The 12,449-nt window shown below is 39.5% G+C and overlaps 1 protein-coding gene across 1 annotated transcript in view; it reads right to left on the reverse strand.

Annotated features, from left to right (window-relative positions):
• Positions 1-904: 904 nt before the first annotated feature.
• LOC104626075 (dedicator of cytokinesis protein 8-like) overlaps positions 905-12,449 on the reverse strand; it is a gene marked incomplete at its 3' end in the record, with an annotated part of 15,954 nt that continues 4,409 nt past the window's right edge. The window contains exons 3-13 of the mRNA XM_010293899.1: positions 10,508-10,579; positions 7,023-7,146; positions 6,591-6,803; positions 5,965-6,050; positions 5,354-5,420; positions 4,952-5,101; positions 4,248-4,328; positions 3,272-3,431; positions 2,545-2,681; positions 2,228-2,321; positions 905-1,067 (exon numbers count right to left, since the gene is read on the reverse strand). Coding sequence (XP_010292201.1) covers positions 905-1,067; positions 2,228-2,321; positions 2,545-2,681; positions 3,272-3,431; positions 4,248-4,328; positions 4,952-5,101; positions 5,354-5,420; positions 5,965-6,050; positions 6,591-6,803; positions 7,023-7,146; positions 10,508-10,579 — 1,347 coding nt within the window. The remainder of the gene's footprint in view (positions 1,068-2,227; positions 2,322-2,544; positions 2,682-3,271; positions 3,432-4,247; positions 4,329-4,951; positions 5,102-5,353; positions 5,421-5,964; positions 6,051-6,590; positions 6,804-7,022; positions 7,147-10,507; positions 10,580-12,449) is intronic.

Genomic DNA, 12,449 nt, shown 5'->3' on the forward strand with positions numbered 1-12,449 from the left:
GAGTGGGTGGGAGAGCTGGTCCTTTGCTAATCCCTGCTTCACTCTGTGATTCCTTACTGATAGTCACATATTTGCTACGATGCAATTCAGTACCTAGCTACTGTTTTAGGGATCAGAAAAGTCCCTCAAAATAGCATCAACTACTATTGTAAGAAGCATTCTGCTTTACTTCCATGCCCTCACTAACACAATGGTCACAGGAAAGCTAGTATTTATATACATATAATACTGCGATACACCCATTTTGAATTATTGCTAGTAAGCTATTACCAATATCACTGCTCACTATGCCGCACAAACATGTTGTAGCACATTCTTTTGATATTAATTTCTTCTTGGAGACTGAGATGTGCCAGACCACTACGAAATTATGGCAATTGCGCAGTAGCATGCTACTGAACACTGTGGTCTCCTTGAAACAACCAGAACAGAACAGATTTAAGAAAAGAAATGACATAGCCTGGAGTCCTTGTTCATGGTGAAAATGTACACAGAGTAACACTTTACTTTCTCAGATGCTCAGATGACTCAGATGAACAGCAGAAACCACCCAGCACAAACATTTACCAAAACTGTTAAAAAAAATAACCATCTACTAGGGAAAAAACCACACATGAGAAAAGATATATACATATGCACCAAGTCAATGAGAGCTGTTAGGGAGTTTTTCTGGACATTTTAGAAAAATTTTCAAAGGGCAATGTAATTAGATTAGTAAATACACTGTAGAACATCCTGCAGGTGTTTTATCTTGTAATGGCTAGTAAGATTAAATCATCAGCCTAATGCACAGTCTTTAACAGTTTAAAAATATTTTTAGTTTCTATTTCTGTAAAAAAAATCTAAATCATAATTATTTTTTTAAATGAATCTTAAGAATTTAAAAAAATACATTATTTCTTACCTATAAATGGTATGGGGAACATACACTTCTCTAATTGGGAATTCCAAAATCTCTTTGTGAGGACGATTACGGTTTTCTGGAAATGGCTTAACTGGTAGTAATTCTGGTGTCAGACAATAACCAAGGCTTTCTGGAGCTGGTGAAATCTCCAGTTTAAGTGTTCCTTTAAAAAAATAATCAAAAAATTCCAGCAAAAATATTTAAAAAACCCAATGTATAATAAAACAAAAATGAAAACAGTATGTAAGGTTACATAGCAACAGTACAGAAATAAGAACTGGATCTTTGGCTTGAAAGTTACATGAGAATGAAAGCATAGGTGTAGAAAGATACACAGGAAGTAACCTACACACATCCCTACACATCAGGCCAATATATAGCTCTTTATGCCTACCCTGTACAATTTCAAAGAAACAGAAAAGAAAGAATACTATATGATGTGTTGATGTTCTAGTATCTTTCACACACAAATAATATAAAATTTGTCTAGGAGACAAATAAAGAATAAAAGGTCTGCTGTCTAATACAGCGCTCTCTCACTCCTCCCGCTCAGATTCTGCTCTGATTAATCTCCGCCAAGGTAGACACCACACACCAGGAAAGCCAGGCTTGCTGTGGTGAGCAGTTAAACAGTTAATACTGATCACATTTACCCAAGCATAACTAGACTTTCAATTTAAATTCTCTGTTGTGATAAGTGAAAACCGTTTGGGGAACTCAGACTTGTCATTTCTGGCAATCGGCTAAAAAGGCAAAACAGCTTTGCACTCAGTTCATATTTTTAAAGGTTCCTCCACAACCCAGAAGACCTTGAGCTGCAGTTTATGTAGAAAGAAAAAAATAAGGTGTTCAGGTTTTTGACAGTAGCGAAACACTCTCTGCTTCTCTACTTTGTTAACTATCACTGACCCAAGTACCCAAATAAGATGAAATGTGTACACATTTTAATCTCCCTCTGTAAAATATGACCCATTTAAAAACACTGCAGGGAAATAGCAATCTTAGAAACTTGCTTTAAAGCACTGTCTTCAAATTTGTTATTGAATAATAACAAAACACATCCAGTAGATACACTGTAAATTGGAGAAGAAAGCAAATCACTTTAGAATATCAAGCTAAATATAAATCTCCATACTCACTCATACAGAAAAAAACACAAAAGCATCTGTGCTCGGGTAGACACTGGGAACACAAGAAGTTCCACAGTAGCACATACATATAGGCTTAAAACCCAGGTTAATTACATTTTGATGTTGGAATTTACAGAACAATTCAGGGGAGAAAAGTACATATATCCTTTTCCATCCAAATTTAATTATGTACCTGGTAAAGTCTTAATTCTTCTCTGCAAGGAAGACGATCTTTTGAAATCAGCTAAAAATTTGAACAGATCTTCATCACTGAGCCTGTCTCCTTCCTACCAGGAGAAAGGCAAAAATCAGTACCTTTATAACAATACTCCATAACACTGAGATGTGTGAACCATATCGTGATACATGCAAAGCAAGTGGGTTACTGCCTACTTGACAGCAGTTATCCTCTGTCCCCGCCTGAATATCACTGGTAACTTTTTCCAACACAGTTCACATCACATAGATGAAAAATGTCTTAGGTAATCAGAAATAAAGAGTATCCAATACCTGTTTAAAGAAGGTGCTGAGGGTCAGCGAAATTGTTTTGAAGTTTGATGCTGGAGAGTCCTCCGAGCTGAGACTTCTCTCAGAAAGTCTTCTCGCCTGTAGCAGTGCTGTCCTCTTGTCACTAGTAGATCCTTTCCCTTCAAATGGAAATTAAATGAAACATCAACTTGCTTTGTATTGCTTCAGCACAATGACTTTCAGAATAAACTAGAAATCCCCAACTTCCCAGCAACATCAGAGGATAGACAGAGTACCTAAAACATTCCGCTTACTTATTTCTATTTCAGACCGTGTGAAATAGTGGAATGCCAGGACAGACCTAGTGAAGTGACATTATTTCTGCTGCAGAGCACAACCTTATTCATATTCTTAGTTCATGGGTTATAAATGTTGTTGACCAATGGTCCTGTATACTCTAGAAACTAAGATTATATGTATTTTGATTGCCCTGTATTGCAAATGAACTTCATATGGCAAAGGGACTTTTACTTCTACAAAGCCAGTGTTCAATCAAAATTGGGCCTAAGCCATGGAGTAATGTTTAGCATGCATAAAACTAAATATGCAGAGATGAATTTGTGAACATACCAAGTTGTAAAGTGTAGCACTGAAAAGGAAGGCTGAGAAGACATGTTGTTCACTCTCAATGCCAGAGTGAATGACATTGTTTCCTATGCACCATCCTACCAAAGAGTCACTTTGCATTAGTTAGAAATTAGACAACTACCGTTTAAACCTTCAGCCTCGGGTATTTCTCGTTCAAGTGTTGAAAGGTTGAAGAAATTAGTTAGGCTTATGGGAATCCAGGCAAATGGCATTCTGTATTTCCCCAACCGCTGACAAAAGGATTCAGCTTGGGCTTTCAGTTTTTCAATCTTTTCTTTTGTCTAAGACAAAGAAAATAATGACTGTTTAAAAAGCAATCAGCTAATTTAATGCTACTATAGATAAAAAAAGGAAATTACATATTTACAGTTCAGTAAGTAATTTGCATTCTTATCTCTCAGGTTTTCTTGCTACATCGCTGTCAGGATCATAGCTGTTCTGATTTGTACATTCACTTGTCATTTCTTTTCACTAAGTTCATTTTTATTGCAGAAAAGGAGAAGTGTCACTTTTTGCAGTGATCCTCAAGCCCAATATGAACAAGCACCATGAAATGTTTCCAGGTTCTACTTCCTTCATCAGACACAGAAACAATATTCTGCTGAAAGCAATATCCTAAAGGTGAGAGACGTGTGGAAGTCCAGCAAACATTGTCAGTCTGCTCCAGGGAGGTAAATGACCATGAATTCCTTTAACAGAGCTCATGTTATCTATGGATGACAGCACTGAACTGGCCACATACACACTACAACAGGTTGTTTGCCCATCCAAATCAATAACATGTCTCTGAGGAACAAATATTTCTGCTAACTCCACACTGCATTGTCACCTCCTTTGCTCATCCTGTCTGCTTCATGGCTCAAGACTGTCAGTATTGATTCCAAAGGGGTCATTTTCATTACTGAAAGTGTACCTTGCCTTCTCAGGACTTCTTCCCATCGGTTCAGACACCAGACTACTTGCACCATGTATGCATCAACTGGCTTCCTCCCCAATGTTTTTGGGATTCTGTCCTATTTCAAAGGGTCTTCTCTTTCTTTTTTTTTTTTTTTGTGCATGCATTTTTTGATCTAAACACTCTATAGTTATTTGCTTACCTTGCCAGACTCACTTTCTTTAAGAACCATGTAGGGTTCTGCACAGTCTCCGATTTCTCCTTGCTGAAGCACTTTTTCTATCTACAAAAAGCAGTAGAATACGACAGTCACAAAGAAAAAATGTCACCCAAATAGTAACATGTTGCTTCTCTAGCAATATGAAAGAGCCTGCCTGAATGTGCAATACAGAATTCTTAAAACTGTCTTTATGGAGTAACTGATAGTAAATCCTCTCCTACTTTTCCATCTGGTTTGTTAGAAAGCAGAAAATACATATGTGGCAACACTGTCAATCAGGTACTACTGTCTTTTCACTGCAATCAGGAAAATTAACACATTCTAAATGACGTGGTTCAGGCTAACTCAGTTTCAGAATTAAATAAACACAATTAAAGCTAAAAAACCTCCACAGAATGTAATTAATTTTTTTTTTTAAATAGCTTATTTCACTTTACTTTAAATTTCCTTTATGCAGAGATAGAAAATTCTAAATACTTAGTAGGACTACAAGACAGGGTATCAATATAATGTCTTAGCTTGGGAGCGAGATGTACCAGTGGACACCTGCATATATACTATTAAAAACTATCAGAATTCATCTCAGCTACAGGAAACTTATGTTTGTCAGCACCACGAACTCAGATAATAGGCACAGCTGGCAACAGGTGTTGAAGAACGGTGTTGGAAGTAGCACTGTAACATACCTTTATTACTAGGTATATATCCGACGAGGGATAAGTGACAGAAAATACTGCTGATCTTGCCTGAGTAGACAAGTCAATGGAGGGTGTATGAGAACGCAAGAATCCTCTTAATGAATCAGGGTTGAGGTCACAATGAAAATTTTCTGAAATCTTGAAAAGAAAAAGAATTCAAATGTATTGCAAAGGAAGAATGCATCAAATTTTATTTTAAAATAAGTCAAAAGTAATAACTAGAACTACAAAATAGACAATTGCAAGCATGTGACTTTGACTGAACAAAAAGAATCCTGGATCAGACTGCATGTGTGAAAAAGCCGTATGTTTTCAGAAAGTTTTCCAAAATTATTGCTCCAGAGGTAAAAAAACAAGCCAACTGAACAAAAATACTGTATGCATACTTACCTTTTTTCTTTCTTTTATATCATAGAGAGCTATGCATGCAAACAAAGGTTCAATCTCTATATCAAACCTGTTAAGGAAAGACACACAGGATATTTATTAATACTGCATTCTTATGACTGTATAATAAAAAAATAAAAGGGCTATATTTCGACTGGCATTTCCATTAGAAAATAAGGAGACCTCAGCTTTCTCAAAGGCTGGAGGATTTTTTTATTAGTGCATTTTAATAGATGATTTAAAGAGGAAAAGAAGGGAAGTAAACTGCACGCAATGTATTTTCTAAATTTGCCAGAAAGGTCTCAGGTATCAGTGAAAAATGATTGTATCTTTCTTGAATTTTTTTTCTCCTTATCAAGTCTAGTAGTGTGTACAGAGACCAACCTAGTTTGTTGGAAATATATAATTTAGGGTCATTCCCAATTTCTTTTCACCGTGACAAGTTAAACACTTTTGTAATGATGGATCAAAACAGTCCTCTGCTACACTAAGAAAGAATAAGGAAGCATGTAAACACTTGCTGAAAAGGACACCTGCAGTGGTATAGCAGGCTCGGCAGCAGTACACTGGTATGCATTGAGAAATGGTGAGTGAGGCCTGTGAAGGATACTTACTTCAGGGTCTGCAGCTTCACCAAAATCCTGTTGCCCAGATGTTCCTTTGGGCGATCTGGCACCGGCCGTATCTCCACTGCATCTTCCTATCATTAAACAGTTATTCTAGTCATACTCAATTAAAACAACTCTAAATTTACATACTTGCATAAAAACTTTATGTGACGTTAACTAGGCCACTGCTACAGACTACCACCTTCCCCCATTGAGCAGGCATTTCATCTCTTCAGAGATGAAAGAAAATTGATTTAAATTTCTGAATATTCACACTTCTGACCCTCATCTGGCATTTACACCAAATACTTACACTTCTGGCCCCAAGCAAGCGTTACAGCGAAGGGTAATACCCTGACACAACTGTATCACCAGCATGGGGCTTGACCCGCACCAAGGGGGGTGTAACGCAGCCTCAGGCAACACCGCAAGTCCAACCACAAACCCCTGAACGCACGTTCAAGAAAGCTGACAGGAGCCCGCGGTGACGTGCCTTCACCGTGTTACTATCCAAGGGAGACACGTACCCAGGCCACAAACCCTGTTTTTCGGCTCTGGTGCAGCTTTAACCTTAAGCATGCCATGAGAGCCAGCTGGGGAAGGCTCGCGGGCCACTCGGCCTCCCAGCTCACCTCATCCACGGCGGGGTAGAGGGCGAGGAGCTCGGCGTGCCTGTTGGTGCGTCGCGCCTCCTCGTTCTGCCTCTCGAACTCCTCGGCGCTGACGTGCCGCAGCAGGTTTTCCAGGCGGGGGTCCGGCTGCAGGCTGCGCAGGTCGAAGTCGGAGGCGGTGAGGGTCGTCCTCGAGGCCTCCTCGGGGAGTGCATGGATGTGCCGCGGCCCCGCCTGTTGGAAAACAACAAAACAGCGAGATGTGGCTTGGACACCGGGGCGTCATGAAGTGTCTCTTGCCTGTCTGGCAGAGACGGCCTTAACGCCATCTCTGCCATGAGGCCTAATGGCAAGCATGGCTCTCTGCTTGACGCCGTTACAGAGATCCTAGGACGCTTCCTTTGAGGAAAGCTGCTCTATTTGATCGCCTTTCCCCAAGTAAAGAAGATGTACCTGAAAGTTTGCATCACTGGAATCCAATGTTTCTGATTCAAATGTTTGTTTTTGAAGTGTCTTGTGAAAATCTTTTCGGGATCCCTTGTTTTTCAGGCTACAAGTGTCTGAATTCCCTTGGTGCCTTTCACAGAGAAGCCCGAGCAAGTCAGGACAGCATGAGGAGGGGTTAAGGGAAAATAAAACAGAGAAGACATTTAAAAAAAAATCAAGCAACTGGAAACATTATTGTGCAAAAGAGCAGTGTAGCACAGCTCTCATGCAAAAAGGTGACATTCTGTTTTATTGTTTTATCACACTGCTGCAACTCTATCATGTATTAAGAATGGTTTTAAGAGGAAGAAAATTAATTCAGATCACTTTTGCATATACTGTGAGCCTAAGACAGCAGCAAAACCTGACCTAGGTACAAATTCAGCTCTGAGCTCCTCATCAGACACGGTGATTATTTCAACGACCCTAAGAAAATGGATCAGGATCGCTTATCTCTCGGCTGGCTCTTTGCTGCTGCAATTATACATCAAGGAGCTTACTGCTCTTGTCCTGGACCTTGTTGGTATCCCAAGTTAATCACATACAACAATCTATACCTTTCAAACACTGCCTGTTTAGCTACTGCTGTGGCACAATGTAACCCTCTCTCCTGGCAACTTCCCAAAATTTTGCAGCAAGGTACCAATTTCAAGTTATGTTTTTGTGGCAGATGGAAAAAAACAGCAGGTACCCTAAAAAAAGATATCAGACGCTTCCAGAGATCTATTTCTTCCACTTTAGTATGCAATTTGCTAAATCCTGTAATGGCCTTTTTGCAATCAGTCTCCTTAGTTGGAGTGCCCTGCTTCATTCATTTTCCTTTCCATAACACTCCCAAAGCAACGTCTAAACACCTAAGTACTTTCATAAAGATGCCACGATAAGCAATTATTGATCAGGGAGACACCTTTTTATTACATTTTGGGAGTAACTGAATTATATGCTCTGATATGTTTTAATTTTAGTTGTTTGCATTTTAATCATTTACCAGTTCACCGAAAATGAAAACTGAAGTCATAAAGGAGACAATCCCAGCTCTCCTTGGATGTGACCTTGTTTTGGAACTGCCTTAATCATCCAGAATGAAAGACAGAAATTCTGCATAAGTTTACTTTAAGACATTCCAGCATCCAAAAGAAGTTTTGCTGATTATTTTTTCACTGTCTCTGGGGGCAAACAAATGATTAATGGAGAGATTTATGTACCTGAGATCACATTTCCCCTATGGGGTACAAGCTACAGTAGAGATGCCTTTCCTCTAAAGTATTCCTGGAAAATTTATTTAGATTGTTTATTTGTTTTGAAAAGCACGGTAGCAATTAAAACTCACCAAGAGGCAAACCCTGCTTTTACTGCACATGGCAACTTAATGGCCAGACACTGAATTAGGAAAATGGGACAAGGAAAAGGCACAAGGGACAAATGAAGGGAGAAACTGGGAGGCACAGGAACAAGCCTCCCATTCAGCCTCTGGCAAAAAAACATGGACCCCTTAGCTGCATCTAGCCCCTCTGTCACATATTTGTCTGCCCTGGGGCACAAGGACCACCTCTGCTCATGCCACCCACTAAAGACTCTTCAATCTCCTGTTCTGAACCTTCACATCCATGAATGGATGGAAGTCACTTACATACTCCTCTCATCCATAGCTTACCAGATCCTTATGTTCAGCAACCTGTCCTATGAATCTTTGTCTCCAAAGTAGGGAACTACAGTTTTTCCAGCTTTTCTCAAAACAACAGAAAGCTTTCTGTAACTACTTTTTCTCACTCCTCTCTTGATGTCTTCCTTTCATATCTGTTTTGAGAATAGTGTCCAAGCGTAACTTGAGACTCCCAGTAACAATCTATCACTGGTTTATGTGACACTGTAGCATCTTTTGCACTGTCTTGTTCTTCGCAATTTTTAATAACTTGCTTGCTTTGTCAGCTACAGCCAAAGCTCAGCTCTCTGGCAGGGCCCTTCATCACGTTAACCGCAGACTCAACTGCTCAATAAAGTTTTTGAATGCAAATTTGCCTTATCTGAATGAATGAAATAGTACAACACGACAAGTCTTTTCTCAAATGTGTATTTCTACTCCTCCTTTCGTATTTCTACAAGCACATGTAAGTGCAAAAATAGCTATGTTCTATTTTTCACCTCACCTGCTTTACTGCTTTCTCCCTACTTGCGGGCACAAAGCTGCATGCTGGCTCTTTACTGTGCACTCAGACCAACGCTGTGTGAAAGAGCTAGCGCCTGTGCCCTGAGGGGTGCAGGTGGAGAGCCTGCAAAACCCGCTAGCTTATTTTTAGTGACTCACTGTGGAACAGTTCTGAGAACTCAATCAACTTCATCAGCACCCCCAGAGGAAGTCTCTTAATAACCGTCAGCTGGGGGGGCTGGTGGCTGCTCTGTCCCTGCACAAGCTGCAGAGTTAAACAATGCAATTCCTTTACAATCACCAGGAGTCAACCCGTAATGCACTGACTGCTGATGCACATCACATCAGAAAAACAGAGAGTAGCAAGGATGGGCGAAGGGGCACAATGAAATGGCAGCAAATGTGTCAGCGCTCGGCCATCGGCTGCTACTACTGCTTCTCAAGAAAAGGGCATGAGCGCAGGAGGTGATGAACAGGAAGCGGTGCAGCAAAACGGAGCTCCAAAAACCTCTTTCTGAAGAACAAGAGGGGGTGATGGGGAAGGAGGTGAGCTCCACTGACACAGCACATCCCTGAGAGTCTGGGGACAGTCACCCCTGCACAGAAAGCACTGACTGAGAGTTCCCTTCATGTTTAACACATGAAATGGAATGGAATAATAAAATTAAACTAAAATAATTAAACTAAACTAAACTAAAAGAAATTAAGTCACCTTAATTGCCACCTGTAATGACTATGGGTCCAATTCTGTGTATTGAACTACACAAATGCAGAAATCACTTACAGATGTAAAATAGTAAATATGGATGTTACACTAATAATCCCATGAATACAAATCAATTGCTCCTGGGAAAGCCCATAATACTCAGTTTTTTGCTACTAGCACTCCGTTTCATTTTCAGACACCATTAAAGACCAGATCATGTTGAATTTTTAGGGCATGGAGAGGAAAATTAAGAGCATACAAATGTAATCTTTATCCCTGTTAGCTTGCCCTTCAGTGTAATCAAATAGTAGTAGTATTCCTGATTTAGATAAATCATCATTACGGACAGTTGATGTGAATTTCTTCCCAATTAATTCCCAGAGTGCCTGATAATTAAGAAGTAGATGCAACAATATTTAGCTATAGCCCACCAGCTCAAACAAAATAATATAGTTATATATACTACTGAAAAGTCAGTTCTTGTCTTCAGTCCCTGATTTAAATCATTGTTCTTTAGGATTACTTATAACAGCATGCATCTTCTCTCTGACAAATAAGATGCAAGGTATCTTCTGTTTTATTTACTTGTATGTAGCTTACTTTCGATTCACGATCAGCCACTCCCGGATATAAGTCTGAACACAGTCTCTGACATGTGAGTCCAGTTCAACCCTGGTGAAAAAGCAATATATTGTAAATATTTTAGTACCTCGGTCATACCTTAAGAACAAAGAAATTTATCTAAACATGCTACTCAGATAAAGGCCTCTCTATCAGTCCCCTCCTGTATATGCATTTTACTGCTAAACTATTCCTTGACATTTAAAAATTCTGTGTACTGCATGAATTCCCTGATGTAGGTTTTTGTTACTGTGTTTATAAATTAACAAACATACATATAACAGAGATAACCATTTGCCACACTATACATTTCATGAATCTAAGACCAACGTTGCTATAAAATACAGCAAAATAAAAGAAATTATGCCAGGTACTCATCTTTGTGATTTTCAGAACTTGATAATAAGTCATCACATATGAAGGTATTTTTCCAGAGGCCTGTTGCAAATACATAGTTTCTTGTATGTTTTTGGTGTAATTTTCTCTTTCTCAAAGAAATGAAGAAAATTCTGAAAAGGGACCCTAAGCTTTTAATCAGATAGCATAATAAAACATTAAGATCTAAGAATCTGTTATAATTTAATTTTATGATTTTCAAGTAAGTCTTATTTAATGTCGGGGGTTGTCAGTGCTGATCAGAATTGAAACATTATAAACTCAAGTAGATGTCCGTGAATTTGCTGCCATGATGCTATAGCATAATTCCCCTACCCCTATTCTAAAAAATTTTAGTGACCTGTGCCAAAATCACTTGTTACAACCTCCGATCCTGAAGTGAATAGAAGAGTACAACACACATGCAATGCAGGAATGAATGGGTGGAAGATTCAGATTCAGATTCAAATGGGTGGAAGGTATGATCTTTTTAGCACTTTCCACCCAGAACTCTGGTTGGTTGGCAGTATCTGTTTCCTGATCTCGGTGCAGGAAGACACCACAAACTGCATCGCTTGCAGGTGAATCTTTGAGCATGCCTCTCCTGTGCTCTCACCTTCCCTAACACACCCTGGCATCCTCGACCAGGACTTTCTGTGAAAGTGCTAATATCAATAACCGGGGTGTGAACAGCTGAATGGGAAGCTGCTGTGTAAAAAAATCTGCTGAAAGTGTATTTGCTGGTATTGACTATTTGAGCTCTGCCACAGACGCCTTACAAAACCCTTAATGTCACTGCGGTGCAAATCAGGCCCAAACCTGATTGTACAGCACGAGTCTACACATTCTGCTACTGAAAAAACAAATAGGTAACTGCTGTTTTAAACAGCAGGCATGCTGGGAAATAACCTTGTAAATAGTGGAGAAATGGTCATTCTATATTTTAAATTTCATTTCAAAGTTGGATAATTTTTCACTATTTTTGTCCATACTTTAAATAAATGGGAACTTCAAGCACCAAAGTATTCACTGTCTCTCATATCCATGCTCTCTCTCCCCAATCCACAAGAAAACAAGAATTCATTATAAAGATTGAAACATTTTCTATGAGCAACTTCAAGTGAAAATCACATCTTGTGCAAATGTTACAGAATCATGTAGGAGCTGTATGCTTCAAAGGATTCTCAGGTGACGAAGCATGGCACCTCTTCTACCCGCTTTGCTCTCCTGAACTTCTTGAAAGATGCACTTGGCCAAGAAAGAACTTGCAGGCTGAGACCTTGCTTAGAGAGAGGGTTGTCAGCTAGTCCACAGCGGGCAAAAATCACATGAACTGTGGCTCCTGCCTAGCCTCATTGCATTTGGTATGTTGGGCAGAAAACACTGAACACTGTTGCTCTATAGGGCTCTAATTTATATAGCTGGCTGGTATAAATTAGAGCAGACTGTAACAACTCTTGCATGAAGAGAGCGGGATGCAGGTCTACCCTGCAAGCCAGGACACCATAAGCTAAGTCTATTTGCTCCTTCAGCATTCCGGTTCAGC

The sequence above is a fragment of the Phaethon lepturus genome, unplaced genomic scaffold (genome assembly GCF_000687285.1).
Source record: "Phaethon lepturus isolate BGI_N335 unplaced genomic scaffold, ASM68728v1 scaffold7949, whole genome shotgun sequence".
NCBI lineage: Eukaryota > Metazoa > Chordata > Aves > Phaethontiformes > Phaethontidae > Phaethon > Phaethon lepturus.